At 48.4% G+C, this 26617-nt stretch overlaps 1 protein-coding gene across 1 annotated transcript in view; it reads left to right on the top strand.

The window, feature by feature from the left end:
• IFT43 (intraflagellar transport 43) overlaps positions 1-26617 on the top strand; it is an 80736-nt gene that overhangs the window by 48089 nt on the left and 6030 nt on the right. The window contains exons 4-5 of the mRNA XM_032846241.1: positions 9671-9703; positions 10357-10403. Of these exons, the coding sequence (XP_032702132.1) occupies positions 9671-9703; positions 10357-10403 (80 nt within the window). The remainder of the gene's footprint in view (positions 1-9670; positions 9704-10356; positions 10404-26617) is intronic.

The raw sequence follows: 26617 nt of genomic DNA on the forward strand, positions 1-26617 counted from the left end.
ACAGCTAATTAGTGTAATAGAATGTGCCTCTCGTTCTACGGCCCGTGCCCATCCACAAACCTCACATGCACGCATTTATCAAGTTCACGGAAAGGCCATGCGCTATGCTGTTTGTGCAATAGCAAGCCTGTTAGCAAGAAATTATCTTCCCAGCAGTCCTCTGGGACCCTTCCAGAAATGCAGTGTTGATGCATGAAACAATCTTACTGAATAGACAAACTTTCAGAGGACAAAGTTATGTATCCTGGGCCGGCCAGCCTGCTGTGGGGGACTCGCTGGTTTGTAGCTTGGGCAGCCAAATGCCAGGAGGAGGTGACTAGGGATTCCCCTGACAGAAATGATCTCCTTGTCCTCCCTCTGATGGATTCAGTCTCTCAGAAATAAAGTGTCTGTGTGTACGTCATTCCTTACCTCACACTTCTTCCCTTTTCTTTTTAGTTCTTTACTGAGAAGTAACCAAGAGCAATCTTAGTACAGAAACAGCCACTCGGGCATCTGTTGGTCTGAATATACACCCGGAGGACAGCCCCCTCACGGAATCTAGGTTTTCTCTGGTTTCTGAGGCTGCCAGGGGTTTTACTTTTTGACCCGTGTTTCTCTCACCACAGCTGGTCACAGGTGCCTGTACCGGGCCCCCTGGCTTCACTGTGGTCCTCGTAGGAGAGGCCAGGTTTAGAAGTACCAGGCCGTCCTTGGCCTTGTGCAGGCTCGTCTATAGCAGGGAGTCACCGGGGTGGGTCCAGAGCCTTCGAGGAGGCCTCCCGCACACCGACAGCTAGCCGGAATAGCGTCACCTGAAATGGCATGTGTCACCTTCTCTTTGAGCGCCCCATCACCTGGCTGGGTGTGAATGTATTCCTGGGCCTTTAGGGGACCACAGGATGTAGAGGAGGGGCAGAGAAAACTATGGGTAAGGGATTGGAAGGAAATCTTTATAGGTCTCTCTATTACAGAACAGAAACTTCTCTTTAGTGATTAAAAATGGACTGAAATCCGGGTCTCCAGAAACACTGATAAACGTTTGTCCCTGACTCGGGGACCCATGATTTCCTCTTGTTTCACACTCTGTCCTCATGGCCACACTTCCCAGAGTTAGGTGCTGAGCCTCACAATTCCTGTCTTTTCCACCGGCCTGATAAAGTAAGTTCTGTGATTCCAAAAAATGCTCATTTTTCACAGTTTACCTTCTATATGGCTGGTAATGCTAGCTTTCCATTGAGGAGCTAAAGTTTTCCTTTAAATAAATGTATTGAAGTAAAAGTAAAACATGGAGGAGGTGCAGAAATTGCGCAGCTGTAGCAAAATTCTTGAGGGTAGCATTGAAAATGACAGCTGGTCAGGGAAACACTGCCCTGGAGTGCGGCTTCCCCCGTGTGTTTCCTCCCCAGACTCTCCCCCAGCAGGAGGGCTGACAGAGCCTCTGCCACTTCCTGCTCCTTTGATGCCCAATGAGTGGCACAGTGTTCGCTGCCACCTCTCTTTCACTTGTGGACTTAACTTGAAGGAAAAAAAGGGAACCCTGTGAAAATTCGTTTCCAGTCCCATGGTTCTCTCCTGATCCCTGACCAATGTCAGTGTGTATATTTATAGCACTGATACCAACGCGTGACAGCACCTCGTCTGCATTTCAGCCACACCATGTCCCCTGTTGCCTTCCAAACACCCCTGGCCCTTTCTGCCTCCTACCTCTACTCAGGTTGTTTCCTCCAGCAGGAAGAGCCTTGCTAGAGCCTTTTCTGCCTCTCCAAGCCTGCTTATCTTCCAGGCTTCTAGAAAGTCTGCCCCAAGGGTTGCAGCCAGCATGGCTAGTTCCCTCTTTTGCGCTACCATGACATGTTGCTTCCGTCTCTGTTGCTTGTCCTGGGAAGCTGGAACCAGCAATAGATGAGGAGTGGGAACCTTGGTCTCTAGCTCCAACTCTGTGTCTGCTAGCCTTGGGGCTCTAGTTAGGTTGCTTCCTGGTCTCTCTTTTCTCAGGTAGAAGATGCACAGGGAAGGTAGCAGTAGTAGTCTTTCAGACACTGCCATATGTGTCTTCTGGAAGTACTACTTTATTTCTAGAATGTTCTTTTCTCCAGTCAGACTGTAAAATCCTGGGTGAAAGATCCCCATATCTCAACACCTCTTAGTAATGCCAAATAATCAGTTACCCAATAAAGTATCTGAATAAAATAATGTTCACTTGAGACACCAAAGATCTAGAGTTCTCAACTCTTCCACTTTATTTTGATGGCAGACATATACATACATTTCATGTGTGCCCCTAATTGTTTTTAGCTATTAAAACTTTCAACCTTTTTTTCATCCTGATATAAATAAATGCGCTTTTAGAATTTGGATCAGAACAGAGTTGGTATTTTGAATCTGACCAGCAGGGGGCAAACTTCACCCAGGAATTGCCTTATAAAAATCACTGTACCTTCAACCCGCCCAGGCTTGGTAGTCTACCTTGCCTTCGGTTTTCATCTTTCTGCTGGGCACCTTGTTGATGATACCAGCAGAAGCTAAATACGATCTAATATGACCTAAAACCCCCAAATGCCAACACTTGAGTGCTGAGGAGTTCCTACTCGTCTTTAGAAGGAGGAAGAAAACACGTACTGAACTCTGAACCCATGCATGGAAGAACTAAGAGCCAAGGCGAGGGGAGAACAGTGCTGCAACTTGCCAAGCTGCAACTTGCCAAGCGAAATTCCATGGCAGATATCTGACTTTTAGTCGGTATGATAGGTGTGAGGACATCTTCGAGCAGATGACCATGTCCATGGCCTGCTACCGTCTAGACCTGGTAGCTGAGATTACAGTGGCAACGTCTCCTTTGCTCAGATTTGGATTTTCACGTGAAGGCTCTTTTTGTGGGTCACACAATGTATAAAATAAAGCCTTGGTGTTTGATGTGCTAGTGAGCTGTTACACGATCTGGGACACATTACCTCCTTTCTCTCATGCCTCGGTAAAATTTACCTCAAGTGAGGTTCGGAGGCACTTGGGAGAATTTACTGGACATTTAAAAATTATGCTGGCAGAAAAACATCAAAAGAAAGTGGTATTTTGACTTCTTTTCCTCCAGAGGAGTGATATATTTTGGCAACGTCAGGTAGCTTTGGCTCCTGTTTGGTGTAGCTCATTCTTGCTCTTTCCCTTGCTGAGTGCTTCTCACTTTGGCCCCCTGGCTGCGGAGTTTCCTCCTTTTGTCATAGGAGCCCTGTGAGCCACATATCGTGGCTTTTTTCTCCCAGATAACAAGTGGCACTTCAACCATGAGTCCAGACCCTTCATATCCGGATCAGAGGCCGTGGCCTGTGGGGGCTGGGCGAGCAGAAGGCCTTCCCCTGGGACAGTCAGGCCGCTAGATGCCTGGCCCTTTGGTCTATTTTAAGCCTGTTCTGTCTTGCAGCAAGAAGGTGAGTCTAGGGTCCAATATGTGCTGTGGATATTAAGAGACTTCAAGGACACTTCCCCCCATTTATCCCAGTTATGTCCCCTGCTAAAATAGGTTAACGGTGTCTAATTAGCCACCGAACATTGTCATGCTGCATAAAGATAGCATCCAGGCTGTTCTGTGAGCCGTGGTACTTTATCTCCATTTAGATCTCTGCAGTATTCCATTAAACTTGAGAGAAACATTTTAACTGAGATGATGTCTACATTAGAGCTGCCTTTCACCCTTCAGCTTGTAACCCGTGGAAGCGGCAGCTGAGGCCTTGTGTGTGATCCAGCGGGGAGGACACAGGAGACAGACTCCTTCGGTGGAAGGGTCTGTACGTCACAGCATTTCTTCCCCCACGGAGCGCCAGAACGACCCCGAGAATCCAGGATTCAGTCGTGTTCCCGCGAGGCTGCGATCACAGGACGTACCTGTGCCACCACACTGGTCCCCGGCTGACCAACTCACGCCCATCGAATGGCAGGGTGGTCTCTGAAAGCCAGGAGAAGAGAGTTCTAAGAAGAACTTAGAAAAGGAGTGTGTGGAGGAAGTGGTGACTTCGCTACATGCCATCTGTTTTGCCACATGCGAGCGGTCGTGTTGTAAATAAAACATATAATAAATGCCACAGAACAATTAAACGAACATTAACGATTTTTCAGGCCTGACAAAGTACAGTACTACTGTAGTGGAGAGGGCGTCCTTGTCATGGAAAATAGTAATTGGATTTGAAGCAGAGGCTATGGAATGAGCATCTCCCATCATGTAGAGCTACCTGCGTGCTTTTGGGATGTAGGGATTGAGAGCTGGGCGTTGATAGCAGACGGCCTGGAGCTTGTATTCAGTCCCTATGGCTTTCTTGCTGGGTGACCTTAGGCAACCTCTCTACTTCTCTGAGCCTGTCTCCTCGTTTGTAAAATGGAGCAAATCAGAAAAGATAACGTGATAATGAAGTAAAATAATGTACAATGGTATATATCAATAAAATATATATAGCATTATATAGGGGGCGCCTGGGTGGCTCAGTTGCTTAAGCCTCTGCCTTCGGCTCAGGTCATGATCCCAGGGTCTTGGGATTGAGCCCCGCATCGGGCTCCCTGCTCAGTGGGGAGCCTGCCTCTCCCTCTGCTGCTCTGCCTGCTTGTGCCCTCTCACTCTCTCTGTCAAATAAATAAATAAAATCTTAAAAAATATATACATATATAGTATGTAAAAGTAATGTATGTAAAGAAAATAATATAACAGCGCTAGGTACCCACCAACCTCAATAAATGTTAACTGTGGATGGCCTCAGTCATCAGCCTTCCTGCGACAGGCTTGTGGGGCAGGACCTGGGAATGGGCCTCCCCCTGAGGAGCGAAGGTGGCTATGGGAAGCCAAGGGGAGGAAATCTAGCATGGGTCAGAGAGAAGCAGGGTGAAAACCAGGAGTGACCGGTTGAGGGTTGGCTTTCCATGAAGGTAGGGATAGCGAGACAACGCCCGTGCCAAGTCACCCACCCACGTGTCACTGGCTCGCAAGCAGGAAGCCCATGTGTCCTTACCCCTGTTACCCTAGCCCCACAAGGTGGGAGGTGAAGGGGGACACTCCTGTCACTGTCCAGAGCTAAAGCTTCATTCTGCAAAATGGCCAAAGCAATCAGCAAGTGATGGAGTAGCTCTTAAAAAGAAACCTGGCATTTAATTAACTTTTCCAAGTGCTGGTTCAGCAACCTCTATGTTTTACATTTTGAATATTGAACAAGCATCTCTAATCGGATCTACACTGCTCCTGGGCCTGCCAGCCTGAAGAGCACCTGCTTTGGTTAGGAACAGCGTGGAATCTTGTCTGGATTTCGGGGAAGCCGATTCAGGATTACTCAGGAATGGAGGCTGCAGTCTGTGAAGCCTTTTCTTCCCTCCCCTCAACCTTTAGGTCAAGTGAGAGTTCATTAACACTTTGGTTAGAAGGAAGAATCCGCCAATTTAGAAGGAAGGTTTCCATTTTGCTGCCTAGTACCCGTAGTTCAGCTGACTATCTGTGGTGAGGTGTAGGGCATTGATTCTCATGTGTGACTGGGTCCCATTTCTAGAGATTACTGCCTCAGAGGGCCTGGGGTGAGGCATAGCACAGAGACACTGAAAAAAAAAAACAAAAACAAAAAATCCTCAGTGATTCTCTTGCACACCACTGGTTAAGAACTACTGGTTTAAAGGATTCTCTGTAGCTTTCAGTTCTCTGTACGTTCTATTGCCTTCTGTAAGTGTGGCAAGTCAGGAATGGGCCTTCTTTCCAGTAAATCCAAACAGATGTCTGGGTGCCCTGGGGACACCTGAAAGTCACGGGTAACTCCTTTTGAAAAGGCTTGGGGCAGTGTGTTTGGAATCCCGGGTGGAAGTCGGGAGATGGGGCTTCTGGCTGCAGCCTCGGTACTCACCAGCTGGGTGATTTGGATGAAGCACACATGGCTGTGGCCCATGGCCCTTTCTGTCACATAGTGTCTCTGAAACCAGCGTTGCCTCTTTTTTCCACAGTGGGGCTGAGCACGTGGCAGTTGGCAGACAGGAAGGGGAAGAAACCTGAAGAATGATCCCGCTGCCTAAGATGGTGTCCCCCATGTTCCCAGCCCCCCCCCCCCCACCCCCGCCAAGGAGCCACTTCTGAGGATGAAGGCACGTGGCCAGGGGGTGTAGTAAGAGACCAGAAGCCCAGGGCAGAGCTGACCACAGCCCTGTAGACAGCCTGCCCTGGGCCTGGACCAGGTCACACGGTTTCCTCAGAAATGTGAGGAAAAGATGAGCCAGAACCCACAGTTTTCTACTTCACTTCCCCAGTCTGTGGGAGGCAGGACTTCAGTCCAGATCCTTCTTTAGTTACCCATCCTCTTGAGCTCTGATAGACCGCTGTATTTTGTTTTCGTTTTGTTTTTAACCTGTCACCAACAATTTAAAAATATACTCTACGTCTGTATTTAAAACTGGGGGAAAGAGTTTGTGTAGTACTTACCCTTACTATTGGCAGGACATTCTCTTTCCTATTCTACTTTATGCTTTTAAAAAACAAAAAGAGTGGCACCTGGGTGGCTCAGTCGGGGTTAAGCATCCGACTCGTGATTTCGGCTCAGGTCGTAGTCTCAGGGTCATGGGATTGAGCCCCATGTTGGGCTCCCCACTCAGTGAGGCACCTGCTTGAGCTTCTCTCTCAGCGTCACCCTCTGCCCCTCCCCCTCACTCTCTCTGTCAAGATAAATAATTAAAGGAAAAGATAAGAAAGGCTAGAGGCAATCCACTAAATTGATTCCATGACTCACCATGGGGCATGACCTGTAGTTTGAAAATCACTATGCTTGATTCTATGTCCTTGGGAGACCTGAGGTACTTTTGGGGACCAGGCAGGTCCAGTATGTGAAGCAGGATTTTATTTCAGAATAACACCTTCAGTTACGTTACTGAGGTGCCCACACAGACCATTAGTTGCATGTTCACATTCCTCTAAAGACACACACTCTGCCAGTTCTCCTAAACATGCTTCCCACTCAGCCTTCCTTTCGCTTCTCTTGCTTTTGGTCACCATAAAGCTACACGAAATACTTCACTTGCCTCTTAATTTCCACTGTAAGAGAGCCAGCAGTGCAGAGTGAAGGATGAGGGGCTTCTACGCGCCCCCCAGTGTCGGGCAGGGCTGGGAGCTCAGGCTCATCACAGCCATGCTCCACTTCCCCAGAATTTTCCATGTGGGAATGCAGGTCCAGTTTGCAGGCTTTGTGTTTGACGAATCCAGAAGTCTGGATTTTTGTAGCGCATCTCCCAATTTGGGCAACAGATTCGTGTTAAAACCAAAACAAAAATAAACAACAGTGTGGTCGCAGCAAACGGGCAGGCTTGCTAGATAAGGCCAGAAAACGCTCAGCTTTGTCAAAGGCAGGGCGTCCCATGGCCAGTTCTCCAGGGCCTTGCCCGAGTTCCCACTGGACTGTCTGTCCATCTCCCAAGCAGAAGACTTGCCCAGAATCTGCTGTTTCTGGCAGAGAGAGTGCGAGAAAATGGGGGAGAACGGGAGAGCAGGACGCCTGAGAGCATCCCCGCCCTCTGACCTTAAGGGCACCATTTTGATCTTGCTCCTTGTCATGGGGTGAGATGAAATTTGGGAGGGTCTTTGGGCTCCTCCTGGAGCAAGAGAGAAGAACGTGAGCTCCGCAGCAATTATGCTGAATGTGAAACTCATCCCGGCTCTGGATGTTGAGTGGATAAATGGCAGTTAATCAGCCTTCCCCTGAAGATTTGCATTACCATTGTTTCCTTTAGACGGAATCGCCACTCCTTTGGCCACGGCCCGTTGCTTAGGGAGGAACGATGCGCTAACAACTACTAAGGGTGATCAGAGATGCTATGTCTCTTACGTACAAAGTGCAGGTGCCTTAATCACCTTGTTCTTCTCGGACCCTGTATTCATCTGAGCCCTCCTGCCATTGGTGACATGTTACCAAGGCATTTGGATGGTGGGTTGGTAGAGTTCAACTTCACCGGGACAATTAGAGGCAGTGGTCCTGGGGAGCAGACGTGAGCTGGAAGCAGAGCCTCTGTCCTCCCACACAGATAGAGGTGGCTTTGGCGACTGTTAGGATTTTCTTGACTTAGAGCAGTATTGGAAACGAGTATCATCCAGCAGCACCCCGGTGGTGATGCCTTGGGCACCCCGTTGCAGGTTACCTGTGATGCCCCCTCCTGCCTTCTCTGTCCCACTTGTCCTCCTCCCCCGACTTGCTTCGTCTCTTTACTGTTCTATGAAGAGTCAAAAACTGCAGCCTGGGAGACACCCCTCAGAGTTGTTTCATCCTGTTCATCAAGCTTTAGCTACCCATTCTCTTCTCCCTCCCAACGGAGCCCCAAATTCTCCCCCATCTCCTTCCTTAACAGTGCAGTTGTGTGGTCTAAATTTCATGGACACTAGTCCCTTTAAACTTGGCCTTAATTTCAGATTATACTCAGAGTGGGGAGGCGTTGTTTGCATTTGGCAAGAATTGCTGGTTGGTTCCAGTGTCGCTTTCAGGAGAGACTAGTGGGCCCTGCACTGTCAAATGCCTTCTCACGCACCCCGACTCCTGACACTGCCACCACCCTCTGCCCATGCTCATCATGGTGACTGACTTCTGATTTGAAAGAAGTCATTAAAAAGCCAACCAACCAACCAACAAAATCTACTGGGGAAATTTTCAGACATACAGAAAAGTAATCAACATGTACCCAACACCTAACTTTAATAATTGTCAACATTTGGCCAGTCTCATTTAGAAGACTTTAGCTCCGTGTTTCTCAGAGGGTCAGTAGCGACCACCTTACATTAGGATTACCTAGGGATTTGTTTAAAATGCATTTTCCGAGGGGCACCTGGGTGGCCCAGTTGTTAAATGTCTGCCTTCGGCTGAGGTCATGATCCCGGGGTGCTGGGATCGAGCCCCGCATAGGGCTCCCTGCTTGGTGGGAATCCTGCTTCTCCCTCTCCCACTGCCTCTGCTTGTGTTCCCTCTCTCGCTGTTTTTCTCTCTGTCGAATAAATAAATAAAATCTAAAAAAAAAAAAAAAAAAGTGTATTCCCTTTTCCCCTAGACCAGTTGATCCAGAAAGCTCTCTCCGCCAGGTCCAGTGATCTGTATGTCTACCAAGCTTCTCAGATAGTTCTTAGGCACATTGAAGATTGAGAACCACAGCCTTGGATAAATGTCTGTATATCTTTAGGCTTCCTGTTCTCATGGAACATCTGAAGGGCACTATCTGCCCAGCATCACTCACGGGGTCTTCTGGTGCTTCAAGTGGAGGCTCTGGAAAGGCCCAGAGCTTATGGCTTGAACTGCCTGGTCAGTTCATCTCTTTTTACTACTGCGAAGCTGCCCATGCTGACAACTAAAGCTCCAAGGGAAGACCCAAGGCCTCAGTCCTAAGAAAGTGCTCTATAAACTGGCCCATTGATTGTTGAAAGGAGGGCACCGTATCATCAATATCCATTTGAGTTCTGAACTTCCCAATCTACGCTTAAACTCGACGATTTAAGTTGGAGTTACAGTGAAATAAGGCTTTAAGTAGGCATTACAATGTCTGTAATTCTCTCATGCTGGTTATGGGCCTTGGTCTAGAAAAAGAAGTCCAGGTCAGTAAAGCACTTGGAGTATGCTAATTTGCCCTTGCTTTTGAAACCCCCCTCTCCAGCGTACCCCACCAATGCATGAGACTAGTAGGTTCTCATGAACCTCGTTTTTCTTTTTTTCAGGTCAGGAAGGAGGGCTTCTGAAGAAATAGAAGAGTATGTTTCCAGCATTCTTTTGCATCCTTTGGTAACCTTTGCTAGCAGTGCAGTCTTGGTGGTCATTATCTATGTAGCCTTTGTTGGACTCAGCATTAGAAAATAGAACGAATCTGGCTTTCGTCTGGGCCTTTAGTGATGCACACTGGATCCAGGGTTTAGTTAATGCTGTTTCCTTAGCTGAAGGTCTAGACCCTGGCATTAATGTCCATGTCCTTCTCCCACCCTGGGGTTTTTAGAACCGTATGTCCAGGTATCAGAGTGCTGACCCATGGATTCTTCTCTGTTGTTTCAGATGGGCAGAAACAATACCAGCCTTCTGAACCTAGCCTTCTCCTAAGACTTGTAACAGAAAGGAAAGGAGAAGGTTTCTAGCTGAAGATAGAATGTAAAGGCAAGACCACTGAATTTCACGCCTGCCACCCCCCAGGGGTGAGAGGAGTGTTCATATCATATTCTATGGAATGGTGCACCACACGGCTTGTACAACCGTATTGGCAGACCCAGTTGCCTAATTAGGTTTCACCAAGTTGATAGAGGAAAGTGGGTCCAGAGACCTCATCTAGGAAAAACGACAGACACAGTAATAATTTGGATGGTTTCTTTCTGCATGTGAAATTCATTTTCTTTCCTTTCCTTCTTTTTGGGGGCAGTCACCGCCTCAGACAGCAGAGTTTGGTTGGATCAGATGACGGAGGAGGTAAGTTGTGTTGGGAGGAAATCAAAAAGGCTTTTGGAGAGGCTCCATAGCCCCCAGAGCCTTTCCTGGGCCTCAGCTAAGGCCCTGTTGGCTGCACCCTTCCTGGGAGGCAGTGGCCCCATCCCTTCTCGTCTCTGTGCCTTGCTGAGCACTGCTTCTGCCTGGAGGACCTCACCCCCATGGCTTCCCACCAGCCTTGTGTGTCCTCTGAAATGGAAGTGTCTCCTCTGAAATGTCTTCCCTTCCCACCCACCTCCCTCTCTTACTCCATTGTTTCTTCCCTGTGCTTCCAAGGCTTCCTGGGCCAACCTCCAAGATGACAACAGCAGCACTAGCTAATACCTATTAGGTGTTTATTATCTACTAGGCACTTGATGTACTGTCCTACCAGCTTTTAAATGTTAAAGCACTTAATCATCACAACAGCCCGTGAGCTGGGTTCTACAGTTGAGGAAACTAAAGCACAGAGAGATGAAGTCAGTTTTTTCCAGTTCACCCTGAACTCTGTGCTGCATTGCGGGTAGTTTCTACCGCTGTGTAAATGCTCTTTTCTTCTACAAAGTCTAATCTGCTGTTAAAACCGCTCAGCAGATTTGTTCTTCCAGAAACTCTATTTTCAGCTCTAGAAGCTCCGTTCAGTTCCGTGTTTTCCATTCAGTTCCTTATTTTGATCTTGTTTTGCTTCGTTCTTGATGGCAGCCTTTATAGTCACTGTTATGAAGTCCTGTTCTGCTAATTCTACCGTCTCTCTCTTTCCTATGTCTCTACCAACTGATTTTTTCTTCTGGTTACAAGTTCTCTTTTTTTCTGCTGCTTCATATGATTAGTAGTTTTTGATTGGATGCTGGTCATTGTGAGCGTTAGTTCCTATGTTGAGTGTCTGCATCTTGTCTTTCTTTAAAGACCCATATATCTGTTTTAATAGGCAGTTAATGTATTTGTTGGTCAAATTGATCATTTTGAGAATTGTTTTTAAGCTTTATTAGGGCAAATCAAGAGTTAACCCTAAACACTAAGATACTCAGGTGTCCCTGTGGTGGTTCAGCCAGGACTCTCCACTCTGCCTGAGGGGAGCTGAGCCTCTTCCAGTCCTTTATGGGGATGGTTCACCTCACACCTTCTTGGTAGTAATTCTTTGCCCAGCCATGTGGAGTTTGACCCTATACACACACAGCTTAGAATGCAGTCCATCTAGGGGCGCCTGGGTGACTCAGTCAGTTAAGCGCCTAACTACTGATTTCCATTCAAGTCACCATCTCAGGGTCATGAGATCAAGTCCCGCGTTGGGCTCTGCCCTAGGCATGGAGCCTGCTTGAAATTATCTCTCTCCCTCTGCACTTCACCTGCATATACATTAAAAAAAGAAAAAAGAACGTAATCGATCTAGATTTCTGTACCCTTCCGCCACATGGTGCCTCTCTCATCCTCTGCTTCTCAAATTCCAGCCACCTTAGCCTGCCTACATCCTGACCTCTGCTTCCTCAACCCAGTGAGATCGCCATGCTTCCCTAGGGTTTCCCCCTCCTAGTCCAGGAAGTATACATCTAAGCAGAAAACCAGGGCTGATGATAAGGCTCACTGCATTTCCCTTTACTCCGGCATCCCCGTCCTGCACTACCTGTTGTCCACTGCCTGCACACAGCTGTTCCTTCCATTATTTCCAGTTTCCTAATTGTTCCTGGCAGGAGTCCAGGGCCGGTTACTGCCTCGTGGCTGGAGGTGGCACCCCCAAAGCTTTTGGTAACTAACCTTACCATGGGACCACAAAGCGAAGGGCAGCATTCAATCTAGAAAGCTTAGATTATGACCCGAATGTTAGCTGCCCCACAGGCCTGGGGGCGTGTGCAACATCCGAGCTACGCTGGCATGCTGGTGAACCACAGACTCCCAGCCACCAGCAATCAGAATCCGGGGCCCAGAGATCTGTACTGATCTCAGTATGCTCCCTGGATGAACATTCTGTGAACATTCTGCCCACCCGAGCTTGTGAAGCCTTTAGAGGCTCTAAAGTCAGGATTGAGGACGGGAAAGGACAGGAATCGTGAAAAGGTACTTCTGCCTTGTGCCAAAGGGGTTTTCGGGTTGAAAGGTAGTCACCGGAAGTCAGGAATTGCGCGTCCATGCAGAGATTTAGTAAAAGCTCACGAGCCTGACTTCATCACTCCTCAGCATTTGTTCCTGTGTTGCCTAGACTCTCTTACTGACAAGCTCATTCCTTTTTGCCGGCTCTTCCTCCTTAGCTCAACTCACTAAACTCCTTGTAGCCACCAAACCCGCCCACCCACTAAGAATTCCCAGCAACCCTGTGAAATCAGGTGTCCCACACCTCTGTTGCCCAGGTCTCTTTCCCTGCACGTGTCCCCGGGAGGTGCTGGGCCAGTGCTGAACTGCGGTGGCTCAGTGATTACTGGTGCTGGCTACACTTTCGATCTGCCCATCCTCACAGACTATTGCTTCAGCCACTGGTCGCAGGGGACGATGGGCTAACCATCCAGAAGGATGTGCCAAAGGGCTCAAGGAGGCAGGGGCCCTGCTGGACATCGACAGAGCTGCTGGTGCAGGGCAATGATGCCGCTGCCCACTCCGAGGTACTCATTACATTCAGGGTCTCCAGAAGGTTCTCTCAGCTGGTATCTTCTCCAGGCCTTTCCCTACCCTACCTTAAACCTCCTTCTTACTCCCTTCAGCAGACTGAAATCCTCCTTTTTCCACTATTTTCAACATGTGAAAAATGCTACATTTCAAGGAGTAACTGTTTTATTTTTTTAAAGATTTTATTTATTTATTTGACAGAGATCACAAGTAGGCAGAGGAGATAGGCAGAGAGAGGGGAGGAAGCAGGCTCCCCGCCGAGCAGAGAGCCCGATGTGGGGCTCGATCCCAGGACCCTGGGATCGTGACCCGAGCTGAAGGCAGAAGCTTTAACCCACTGAGCCACCCAAGTGCCTCTCAAGGAGTAACTGTTAAATATTCCACCAAAACCTTCCAAGTGCCAGAGTGTACACACATTCTAGTTGTGTGTCAGCATAAGCTAGTGCCGGCTGCTGTGGTGGCAACTCCGCTGGCCATCTTGTGTGAGCCCCTCACTGGCCATGTTACAGCATCGAAGCTTTGAGATTATTACACAAAAGAGCAGGACTCAGGGGAACTCTGGCCTTTTTACCCACAAGAGACCACTCTGCTTCCTACCACACGCCCACCAACATCACTGCTGTTACCACTCATCACCAAACTCACTTAGTTCTCAAACCTATGGAAAAGTTTTTAAAAATCAACTTTATTGAGGCCTAACTTACATACAATAAACCGAATCCATTTAAAGCACAGCATTTGAGTTTTGACAGATGTATATGCCCGGGAAACCGCCGCCACAGTCAATATATAGAACATCCCCCAACCCAGATTTCTCATGCCCCTCTCCAGTCCGTCCTTCCCCTGTCCCTGTCTCCCAGCAGCTACTGTTTGTTGTCACTGTGCAGTGGTTTGCATTTTCTGGAACTTTCATGTAAGTTGAAACGTATGTACATATGCTTTTGTGTCTGGCTTTTTTTCACTCATTGTAATGATTGTGAGTTTATCCAGGTTGTTGTCTATGTCATTAGCCTGTTCCATTTATTTATGAGTAATATTCTGGTGTATGGACATCCCACATTTTGGTGATGTATTCACCTGGTGTTCATTCATTTATTTGGATCGTTCATTATCCCCATTTTAACAAGAAAAATAACCTTGCCGAAGGTCACACAGTAAGTGACAACACTTGGAAGGCATCTCTGCTCACCACCTCACCACTGATGCCACCCAGTGCAGCACTGGGATTTGAACACAGATCTTGCCCCCGGAGTCCTTGCTCTTGGCCTTGGGGCTATAGCAAATGGTATTACCCTCAGCTATGCTGGCATCTCCTTCCACAGGTGTCTCATGTTAATGTCAGCTCTCACGTTTGTAGTGTAGAGTGCCTAGCATGATTGATGGGATGCTTAAAACAGTTCCATTAAGGAAGGAGAGAAGAAAGATATCTATTTTCAGAGAACACCACCTAGTATTTTTTTCCCCTTCATAAACTTGAAGTGTGAAATTAGTGATTTGGCCTTTATTTTGGCTCTGGAGGTTTGACACATAAAACCCTTCATCAGAGTGCACTTGATTTTACCTTCTAGGAGGGATGCCTCTTCCCCGGCATAAATCTGTTTTCCATGCAGTTATGCCTGAGTCCTTTAATGGAAAAATCAGTTCATATGTTACACTTCACACTCGACTTCGTCCATTTCACTATACATGACTGTTTAGAATCCATTATGCGGTAGGAATCATATGTTACATATAACTAGTTTCTAGAATTATCTTTGCTCAGAGAATTACTTGGTTGGCTAGCGAAGGCTTCTCCTTTGAACTTGGAATAACCAGTGGGTGGGGACGCTCCGTGAATGATTGCCCAGAATCATCCATGGAGCCTCGTTCAGTGATGATATTAAGCAGATCTTTGGGCGCCTCTGAGGGAACCTACTGGTGCGTAATAAAATCACACCCAGGTTCTTCGAGGTTGTCAGTGCGAGGAGCGCTGTCCGCTGGGAACGGGCTGCTAGTTTCCCTATACTTGGTAGGGCTGTCTTGGCAAGCAATCCCAAAAGAGAATGTATCTTGGGGAATAGAAATGAGAAGCCAAGGACTAGGGCCTCCTTCAGACAGGTGGTCTCTTCTACCACCTGTCTTCGAGGTTAGCGGGTGTTGGACAGTGCCCCCTGTGGCCACGACTGCTCCAGATGCTGGAGATGGTGGCAAGTAAGACAGCCCTGGCCCTCCCAGAGACTCTGAAGTAGTGAGAAATAACCCCCTCTTCTCCCTCCCCGTCTTCTGTAGGGAACTTTCAGGAACCCTGTCTCTCAGATCTGTTTCTCAGCATCCAGCCTCCTAGTCTTCACTCATGGTACAAACTCTCCTTTGGTGGGGAGGATGCCCAGGGAGAGAAGAGAAGCACTTCCTCCCCGCCATACATGCCTCAGGCTTCCAAGGAGAGAGAACAGAAAAGTAGAAGAAGGAAAAGGCTTTTAGGATAAGGTGTGTGACATTTAGAGGTGGTTTCAGAGTCTGTTGGTTAACTAGAAGGTACTCCATGGGACCCTTTGCAAGGCCATGGCAGTCCACAAGCTCGCACACCTCGAGGGGCCGGGCAGATACCACACACACAGGAAACAGCAGAAGTATGAGGCAGTAAAGAACGGTGGGGCCTGTGGTAAACCTAGAGGGGAGATGGCGCCGCCTGAAAGTTTTCACGTTCGTATTTCAAAAAATGACCGAATTTTAAAAAATCTGCTCATAAGCAGCACAAAATGCACCTGCCAGTTGGATGGGGCCAGTGGGAAGTGATCTGCAAGTGCTCCACGAGGCTTTGTAGGGCTGTGCTCTGCAGGAACGCAACATTGCTGGGGAGACAGAACACGGAGACGGAAAGCATGGAGTTAAGGGGCGAAGACACAGTATACCGGATGGCAGAGGCAGCTGGAGGTGGTTGCTGTGTTTGTGATTCACGTTAGTAAGGGCCTCAATTCAGGCAACAAAACGATCCCTGTGGGCTGAGGGCACTTCAGGAGGAAGGAAGAACGAGCCGTGAGTCCTAAAGGCCAGGCAGCCTTTGAACAGGTGAAGAAAGCGATGGGCCTTGCGGGTGAGGTCTGGCAGGAGGAGAGACTCCACGCAGAGAATGAACAAGGAATTTCGGTAACGACGAGAGAAACTGGTTCCGCAGAGGAAAGCCCTGGTTCTGGTCCATTCTCAGCTACACGAAGTAAATGTCCCCCATAAACTGCCTTTCGTGAAGTCTAGAGATGGCCAGTCATCTGATTTGCTGATTCTCAGTGGAATCGCCCACAGCTCGAGTTGACATGATGCTTCAGGAAGTTGGGAGTCATGATTGGAACAGCTGAGAAGGATGGACAGCCAGATCCCCCAGAAGACTGCAGGGTTCCAAAACTGTTGGACAACCACACTCATCTTTCCTTCTTAGACGACATCCTTTGGTGGCACAGTTACCCATCCCTGTTCCTGGAATCAAGTTTCTGGTGGGTACTAAGGCCTTCAGACTTCTTTTGTCATGGAAGGTTGTACGGTGTTAGAAGAAAGAGCATCAGATCTGGAATGGGATTGAATGCAGCCTCTACAAGTGACTTTGGGCAAGTCATTTCCCTTCATTCGTTCATTTCACGACCATTTATTGAACACCTACTATGTGATGCTTAAGGCTGGGTGTTGGGGATATGATGTGGGAGAAACCATTCTTAGTCTTTGCCCTCATACTGCTTCCAGCCTAGTAGGGGAATTGGGGACTAAACAAATGGTCACACAACTAAAGAAGGAAGGACAAGGAGTGATTGAGCCCACTGAAGGCGGGGCATGGGCGCCCTGAGAAAGAATGGCGTGGAGACCCGACTTGGATCGGGTGATGAGGGAAGGCCGCTCTGCAGTGGTGGTTTTTATATCTCAGCCTGAAGGGGGAGTGAAGTTACCCTGAGAGGGGGATGTGAGTTGGGGCATCAGTGGGGGGCCCCGGAAGAGGAGACAGCAAATGCAAAATCTTGTCAGCTCTCCAACTCCAGGAATGTTTCCAGTCCTGTGTGGCCTCTTCCAGCTCTAAAGTCCAGCTCTCAGAAAGTGAACTCTGGATAGAACGCGAAGCTTCGAGATGAGCTTTGAGAAGCATACAAATGGGAGAAGAGCACTTCCCTATCTTTAAGAAAGATGACTAGTATTGAGGTTAAAACAACTTTTGGAAACACAGTTAGATACGGACTTGCCTTTCGAATAGTTCGTCTGAGAGTGAAATTCAAGTTAGGAAAGAACTTGTGAGCCCCAAAGATGTCTTTCAAAAGTAGAAAGTCTCTGAAAACAGGAGCTTTAAAAAAAAAAAAAAAAAAAGGATTGGATCTTTCTTGCATTTAACCATTGCATTTTGGCGTGCCACAGGACCATGGGTGCAATGCTCACCATCTCTTCCTGGCAGCTCTCTGCCCCTCTTGGGCATCCCATCCCCACCAGAGAGGGCTGTGCTCTTTGCAACTCAGGCCCAGTTTTGACAGAATCGAATACCTCAAAACCTTAGAAATAATAAATCCTTATGGCCAGCCAAAAAGTGTTTAATTCCTAAAGGACCAGCTGAGTTGAGCCACTTCTAGCCAGGGGCAATGGAGGACTTAATTCTATAAGTGTAGCAATCTGGATGATCTGAGAGCTCTGAGTTTAAGGGTAATTGCTCAATTTTCTATCCATGTCAACAGGGAAAATAGGTAAAAGTGGCTGAAAAAAGCCAAGCAATGAGCCTGGATGAGATGTGAGATGCTGGACTGTCAGTGGAATTAGAAAAATGCCATCTGTAGAGGGCTGTCGCTCCCTCGCCTCTGTCTTCCCCTCTCCCTGGGCATCACCAGCTCTGGGCTTTCTAACTCTCTTCTTGGGCTCTTTTTCACTCCGTACTTAATCTTCCCACCATGCCCTCCCTCCCTTATCCTGCAAACTGTGAAGTCACTCTGAGCCTAAACAGCTTTAATGGGGACAAAGAGAAAGTGGAAAGAATTCTTTAAGTACAGATAAATTGGAACCCTGACATCTCAGTTCCCTTCTCTGGCTTCGTAAGAATGTTCCATTAAATCAGCATTCAGCATATGGGATTTCTTAGATCGTCCCCAAACCTGGTTTTCCTTTGCCTCCCTAATCTTTTTAAACTATTCTAACCAGCGCTAATTTTTTGATGAAATAATGTTCCTTAAAATCAGTTTGTTTTGGGGCACTGGGTGGCTCAGTCAATTAAGTGTCTGATCACAGCTCAGGTCTTGATCTCAGGGTCATGAGTTCAGGCCCTGCATTGGGCTCCACACTAGGGATGGAGCCTACTTTAAAAACAAAACAAAAAACAAAACAAAACATTTTTTTTTCTAGGTTCAGAGTCACTAGGAGTGGATGCTGAGGTCTTTCTAAACCCATGCCTTCCCACACTTTCCCAACACATAAACACGAGCGGGAGCTGTTACATATCCAGCCCAGAAGAGGGGTGGGATGTGGTGGGACTTGCTGGTGCAGGGGTTAGCTGTCCCATCTCTTGTATCTGTGCTTTGTTCTGCTTACAAGATACTGGGTGACAGATTGGAGAAAGAAGTCGTTCTTATAGGAAACGGTATTGACAACTAATGTTTGTGTTCAGTGTGAGCCAGGCCCCTGCACCGCGTCACCTGCAGTAACCCTCCCAGCAGTTCTTGGAGGAGATACTGTGATGATCACCCCTGTCACAGGAGGAAATCGAAGCCTTGTGAAGGGAAGTCACTCACAGAAGTCACATGGCTAAGAGGCAGGGATGTCCTGGTGAATGTCCAACAACCGGCTCCCCAGGGGAAGCGAGTCTCATTGGTCATGTTTGCTAGTGGTCTCGGGCTCCCACCCGGACATCACTGATCCCAGAAGAGATCTTCCCGGCTCATCACAGAGCCGGGAAGAGATGGCCGGGAGCTCACCAGTATATCCGATTTCTGCCACGCAGGCACAATAGAGGTAAAGAATTGCAGGAGCATGGGTAAAGTAAAGTATAAAATTCAGGAAGTGCTCAGTTTCAACAATTTATTGCCTGTGTTTTGAATACAATGTCTCTAGCTCGAAGAGTACATAACTTAGTGATTGATGATGCTTATGTTTAACGACCTGCATGCCATATTCCTATACCTCGGGCTGGTCGCTCTTATAAGGCAGCACAGCTGGAATTTAGATGTCCCTGTGACTCCCGAGCACTCTGCTGTCACAGCCCTCCTCCTTGTAAAAGTATCGGCAGGGGTTTTCAACCCTGCTTATTGAGGAAGCTGGACTCCCCTCATTTTTCTAGCTCCCCCCACCCCGTGGCAGATCCCCTCCCACCCCAGTTCTCAGACCAGCCCTGTCCTGGGCTCTGCCGGCCCTCTCACTGTCAGGTCTCACCTGCCGGCATCCCCCAGATGACAGGCAAAAGCCGAAGAGACCAGGCCCGTGACGGGAGGCAGAATCCTCAGGTTTGACCATTCCCCTCTCTCTCGTTATGCTTCGCTTTCTAGCAAAGCCGTGATGGTGTCTGGTGCCTCTGCCGAGTCTTCCGGAGAGGAGAGCCTATCTCAGGGCACGAGGAAGGAGTGTCACTGGGCTGACGCAGGGAGCACTCACTGTGAGGCTGGGCAGTTTGGGAAGTTGGTGAGAACCAAGGCCCCACAGGCGTCCAGCTGGGCCTGAAGGGCCTTGCTGGTAGCTCTCCCACGGCCTGCCCCTCTGAGGCGCAGCCCAGGAGAAGGATTGACACCACAGGCATGCCTAGGGCATGGAAGAGCCCCCGCAGGGGGTGGGGGAGGGTGGGGAAGGGGGTAGAACTGGGTCGCAGTGTGAGCTGGAGTCGTCATGGAGCCACAGGTGGAATCTGTGCATATTAATTACACTGGAGGAAAAGAATTTTTATTACAGTGACTAAACAAGAGATTTGGCGTGCTCAAGCCGTAGGCCATAACTATGGCTGGAATATTTGGGAAGACACTGCTGTGAGCAAATGTGACAGAAGAGGTGGTTTTTAAATTTTTTTTTTAATACATCATGAGATACATTCTAATGGACACTCCAGAATAAGATTTTTGTAGAGTAGAGCTTATTTGATGATAAGGAGACTTGGGACCAGAGTTGACAAGTGATTGCCTAAGTTCAGCAAATTGAGGGCAAATCTGGGACCCAGGTGTCCTGATTTATAAGAGAAAAAGGAGCATTAATAGATATAGACTCTCGAGGCCACAGGGCTGATTTCTCTATTCTCCAGTATGGGTGTGGCCAATGCTAGTCCCCAGAGTTAGGGAGGCACCAAGGAAGGGACCTGGAACTTGCCAGAAGTTTCTTTAATGCAGCCACAGCTGTTATTTACTCAGTTTTTTGCAGGTCCCATGACCCTACCCTAGGCAAAGTATATGCCATGAAAGAGTAGATACGTAAGAGTCAATGGGAAGGAGAGATACTTAGAATTACTTAACCCAGCAAATATGGCAGAGACTGGCTTGGCTGCATTCTTCTGGCCTTCCCAAAAGGCAGAATGTCACGGGGGCTTTTGAGAGCTGAGTTGGGCTTTGAGCAGATTTTATTTTATTTTATTTTTATTTTAAAGATTTTATTTATTTATTTGACAGAGATCACAAGTAGGCAGAGAGACAGGTGTGTGGGGGGGTGAAGCAGGCTCCCCGCCGAGCGGAGAGCCCGATGTGGGGCTCGATCCCAGGACCCTGGGATCATGACCTGAGCCGAAGGCAGAGGCTTTAACCCGCTGAGCCACCCAGGCGCCGCTTTGAGCAGATTTTAGTTCTGCTTTGTCAGCTCTGTCATGTTCTAACTTACTCCCCCGCCCTGCCCCAGTCCAGCTGCAAGGCATAGCCCAACATCTCGACCAGATCTGTTGCTCTGTTGGCAGAGCCGGGACTCAGTGCTTTACCCCACTAGTGGTGCCTTGAAATCTCTGGTCATGCCAGACTTGCCAAACGTATCATCACGAACCTTTCTGGGTTCCATTTGCTTTGTTCGTGTGCACAGCTTACTTGTGCGTCCCCATCTGAAGAGGCAGAATGGGGAATGCAAACGAAAGCCAGGTGCCCTGGGTGCATACCTGTTTTAAATGAGGCAGGTTGTAGTCCCCTTCCTCCAGGAACACACACACACACACACTGCTCCGTCAGCATTCTGTCATGCTATCGTCAGCTTGGAGGGATGTGATTAACAATAAATCATCAACATTAAGCATTGACAAAAGTAAAAGAGAAGTAAATCTCCCTGAAATCGTTCTAGAGATCAGGGTATTTATTCTATAACTCCCTGGGTTCCATCCTGGGTGAATACAGAAGACAGGCTCAGGATAGGGCAGAGCTAATCCCATTTAGTTCCACAAGACCATTGGAGGAGTGTTCCAGCATTTGGGGAGAGGCACGGGTACATCCCACAGGTGCGAAGGGAGTGGACAAGTGAGGAATCGGGGGCCCTGCACGCAGCAGACAGGCCCGCCTTGGTGAGAACCACTTCCCCCAGGGAGCTGGTAGATGACTTGGGGTTTTATCTGCCTAGAAAGAAATAGGGGCTCCGTTTTCTAGGATGCCTCTTTGAAAAGAGGGAGACTGTACGCATAGGCACCCTGTTCTCTGCGTGTAAGAAGACCGTGTCGTGGAGTTGTTCCAGATAGTGTCTATAAGCAAACACACAGCCCGTTGTGCCCTGGGTTAGCGGGAGACTCTTCTCCCAAGTGGGTGGCCAGGTTTGAAGTCTGACAGCCAGGTGTGTCACTGAGGTGAGATAGAAAGGGACAACCTGTGCTTGGAGGTTGGACTCGGTGCCCCTCTTAGCCGTCACTTGGAGAAGTCTTTTCCTTCTGACACATCACACAGGGAAATTCGTTTCTAAAGAAGGGTTAGGTCTAGTGGAAATCGAGGGGCGAGGTAACGGGGACTGTCTTACCCTAGCAAGAGAAGAACTTGATGTAGCCACATGGTAGATCTTCCTCTCCAGCGTTAGGGTCTCCCAGTTTTCCAAAAGTTCACAGATGTGGAGTCCGCGTGTGCATGTGTGTGTGCGCGTGTGTTCTCGTCTATATATACACACAGGAGGACACAGACTGGGAATGTGATTCCTGAGTCCATAAGTGTGGTTGACGGACTAGGTTTACCTAAAAGACCCTTTAAGAGAAAGCTCTTGAAAGATGATTACAGAATTGAGACACCATCATTTAAAAGAGCCCGAGGCAAACGCCTTTGAAAATTGCAGCAGCGGAGGGACAGAGAAAGAACCACACAGCCCTTGATTGTTGCACTGTTCCCTCAGGACCCGGTCTCCCCCTCCCCCTCTGTTTCTCATCTGATAAGAGCGAGAGCAGCACTAAGACTCCTCATCTATCTTATGAAAATCCGATTCGGAATGGCTGTGATCAAAACCAGCTGGCTGTCACCAGCAGTGGCCTCGCGCGGAGGCGCGCGGAGGGAACCGCTCAGAAGCGTTCCGTATGTGGGAGTGTCACGGGTGGCACCGATCAAAGTAGCATTTTTTTAATAAATATATATAAGGAAAAATACAAAACCTAAGGATTTAGAATAAAAGCGGTGTAGTTTGTCTTGTTTTTTTCAGTGTAACACGAAGAGGATGAAATAGAATCAGATATGTTTGGTTTCTTATATCCGCGCTTCCACGGGCGGCTCGGAGAAGGCGCTCCGTGTCACGTTAATGCTTTCTCGCTCATCTTGGGCCTTATTGAAGAGAGTGGAAAGTTCCTCAGTCTCCATTCCTTCCAGCCACTTTTTGCTCATCACTTTCAAAGTCCTTTACCCCTCCTTGTCCTTAACACATCTGCGCAGATCAAAGCTGGAACCCCCAGCAAGCTCTGAGAGCTGTTCGAGTGGTAGAGAGCATTCCTGTTCCTTGTTCATTTCCTTCAACCGCCAGCAACCCGTGGTGTGACGTACCCTAGAGGCCACCTCGCAGGTGGCAGTGGGGTCCTCCCAGTGTCGTGCTCCTGGGCCGAATGGGATCTTTCTTTATAGAGAACCCTTGTTGGGCCATACTGGTGTCTTGCGAGTGCCACCTTTGAATTGCTCCAAAGGCTCAATCCTGGTTGAGGACCTTTTGCGTTGCTGATAATGATTCTTCCAAGCACTCAATGCCCTTGGGTGAGGAGATGTGGGAAATCTCATTCTGGGGTGTTGCATTCCTAGCTCCTTCAGATACGTCCTAACATCCCTTTGGGGGTCAAATGAGGAGGTCAGGCTGTCACACACCATAATCTACCATGAGCTGGATTGCCACTCTTAGCAAAGCCCCTTCTCTGCCCATGGTCCAGCCAGCACCACAGCGTACGGAGGCCCAGCTGATCCCAGAAACTAAGTCAGTCCAAACCTTCCTCGTCAAACCGTCGTCAGCCATGAGAGTCACTATGGCTTGGAGGGCCGTGAGGAACAATCAGCTATTCCGATCTTAAGGTCTGTGATCTCCTTCCCTGGCAACATTTAGAGAGATGCAGTTGGGCAGGAGCACGGAGGCATTTCAACCTGCGGGACACAGATGAACATCCCTCCACCCCCGCCCCCCCCCCCCCCCCCCCGCCACCAAGCTGGCACCCCAGGATAGGGCACCTTTTCTTTCGGTTTGTCACACGCTTCATTGGGGACCTGCTCGTGCACTGCTCCAGAGTAGACACTGGCTCCACCATGCCTGTTCCTCAGCGTTTGCGGTGTGGGTCTCTAGCCAGGATCCCAGTTTCCAGATCCCTTTCCCCCCACCTGCCGTGTCCACTGCCTCTCTCCTCCCCTGCCGGTAGCGAGTCCGGGCAGGACCCGGTTTCGATCAGGTAGTCACAGGGGAAAAGTCTTCACACAGCGGACCTGTCAGGGACCTACAGACGTGTTTTTGCCCCTCGAACCCTGACTTGGGGAGTGCGGGGGACAGATGGTTGCAGGGCCCAGGCGCGCTCAGGAGTTCCTCTGAGACCAGCTCTTTCTCTTGTTCCTTCGGGTGTTTGAAGCCTGTTGCCTACTGCTTTCCCTTTTTCTTCTCTCTTTTCAAAAATTCTCCATTTTTTCACTTAGAAAAAAAATTATTTATACGATTGAGATCCGCTAATTAAAGCCATTTTCTGGTATTTGGTTACTGGAGCGTTTGATGTCTCTCTGACAAGACCATGAAATGCACGGTGTGTCCACAGGGACAGAATTTGCTGAACACGGCTCTTTGTAAATGAGGGGACACAGTGTCGCAGCAGCTCATGAATATGGAACGCCCATGATGCCACCTCAGTGGACTTGGGAACACAGATGAATCCTGTCATGTGCTAAATGAGACCAATTTCTTTCACTTAACTTCATCTTCAATCAGACCTTCTTCCATTTGCCTGTTTAAAATTCCCCATACGTGATGCAGAAGGTAACAGCATTCAGTAAAACAAAGTTTTGCAGCTGCAGAGAAAAATCATAATGATCTCTGGTCTAAAGTTGCCATCTCCCAAAAACATGGACATTGTTTCGCTTTTGGGCTCTGTTGAGGTCTTTTAACTTTGGGCACAGAATTAGATTGTGTGGACCACTCTTCCTGCAGTGTCCTTAAGCAGTATGTCTAGATTCCTTTCATGTGGATTGATTTTTGAACTTGGCTATGGATGGTGGATGTGGGCCGTTAAGAGCCCATGGATGCTTTGTAAGTGGGAAAGGGCACTGCGTGGGAAAGCAGCTCTGGGAAGAAAGTGCCTGTAGCCAAGCAGTGACTTTGCCCTGGGGAGCTTAGTTAGAGGACGAAGTAAGAGGGACAGAGGTCATCAGAAGGAACACAGACGAACCTGCCAGGTAGGCCAAACACTTGTATCCTTTACTAAGGTGTCAAGGCGAGAAAGTGCTAGAGTATAGAAGAGACTTTCTGTAGCTCTCCAGAAACCCTTGTGGTTACAACCAGGAAATCCCATTCAGAAATCCTCAACCAAGAAAGTCAGCAAAGAGTAGACCCTCAAGGGACACAGAGAGGCAAGGCTCCCTGGGGGACCCAAAGTCCAGATTAGGGGGCCTCCTTTGTTCTCTCCTTCTTGCAGAATTCAGAGTTATGCTCCAGGTAAAGAGCCTGAGTTACACTCAGGGTGTACTCAGGTGTACCCTGCATGCTGAGTCCGGTCTTAAAAAATCACTTTCTCTTCCGGTTGTATCAAAACAGGCCAACAACATGTGTGTTTGAATGCGGGCTATCTCCGAATCATCACGGAGATCTGGAGCCCGCTTTATTGGAAGAGGCAGGCTGGCTTCTCACTGTCAGGCCACAGGGGCTGAAAAGGAGCCCTCTGGGACTTTACTGGATAGTTAGCTTTTTAGTGTGCGTGTATGATGATATTATCCATAAAGAGTGTATTTCAGGGCAAATGGCAGCTTCTCACATCTTTGAAACCAGTTGTAATCGATCCTACAGGTGTTCCCATGTGTTTCTGTTATTTATATCAGCACCCCTTCACTCTGTGGTTTCGTCTGGTAGTCGATTTGTTGGGGTAGATCTGTTGGCAGACTAGCACTCTGGCATCATAATGAGTTTCCCATTTGGCAGTCTCTCTCTTGGAAGTAAGTTCTTACTGTTGTTGTATATTAATAAACCTTTCCTGGGGGCTTCCAGAAAGTGGAGTGATACAGGAGGGGGCACTCCAGAAATCCCAAGAAGAAAGAAACACTGGGAGGTTGGTGAGGAGCAGTGTGACCCAGCCTCAGGATAGAAGCCCAGTGGTCCATATGGACCGAATTTGAATGACTCCTCCCCTGTAACTTTGTGCTCACTCATCCGTTGTTTCTTGAGTGTGCCCAGGCCCTTCCCAGCTAGGCCTTGCAGCTGTCAAGGGAGGCAGAACCTTTGCTGTGATGTTATCAAGTCCAGGCATTATCCAAGGATTGTGCTTGGTTGTTTATTAAATGAATCCTACTCAGGCAACTTTTAAGGCTCGGTAGCACTTACACCATAATTGGAACGATCCAGAGAAGATGGGCGTGGCCCTTCCCTGCGTGGGACTTTCAGATTTGAGGGGCGTCTGTCCATTCAGTTCTGTGTAGCTCTTCTTTGGTTTGATGGTCCTCGGGAAGACAGTGACTGGGATGTGCTTTTCACCCTCAGCTAGTTCACCATATAGGGGACAGATGTAGGGCAAATTTCACTTACTCTACCTGTTACAAGGTGGTGAGGTTAACCCCATGGCCCTAAATAAGGTATAATGGAAAGCCCAAGTAGAAAGCTCTGAATTCTGCCTGTTGGATTCCAAGGTGATTCTGCAAAGGAAGGGATATACATTTTCCTGATTCTGCTTTTATGATTACTATTTCTTTATGTGTAGTTTTCCCTTTGCAATGTAGCCATGTGTCATCAATGTTGGCTTTCCCCTGAAGCGCCCCAGAAGGGGTCTTGCGTAGAGCAAGCACCCAGTCCATGTTTCCTGGCTGGTTGGTTCGGGGCCTTCCTCACCTGGCATCAAGCGCGCGCTCTCCTGCCTCACCCCATGCCGCTCTCCCCGGGGCCCCTGTGCTGACCTTTCTCAAGTTTCTGCAGTGTTGCAAGTTACTTCTTACCTCATAGTGCCTTTGCAAATGCCATCCCTGCCTGGTTTAATCCTATCTATCCTTTGGCTTTGAGCTATATCGTCCCTAATCCAGAGACCTTTCCCAACTCCCCAACCTCTCTTCCAAAGTTCTAAATGA

The sequence above is a fragment of the Lontra canadensis genome, unplaced genomic scaffold, assembly GCF_010015895.1.
Source record: "Lontra canadensis isolate GAN:19392208 unplaced genomic scaffold, GSC_riverotter_1.0 scaffold173, whole genome shotgun sequence".
NCBI classification, from domain to species: Eukaryota; Metazoa; Chordata; class Mammalia; order Carnivora; family Mustelidae; genus Lontra; species Lontra canadensis.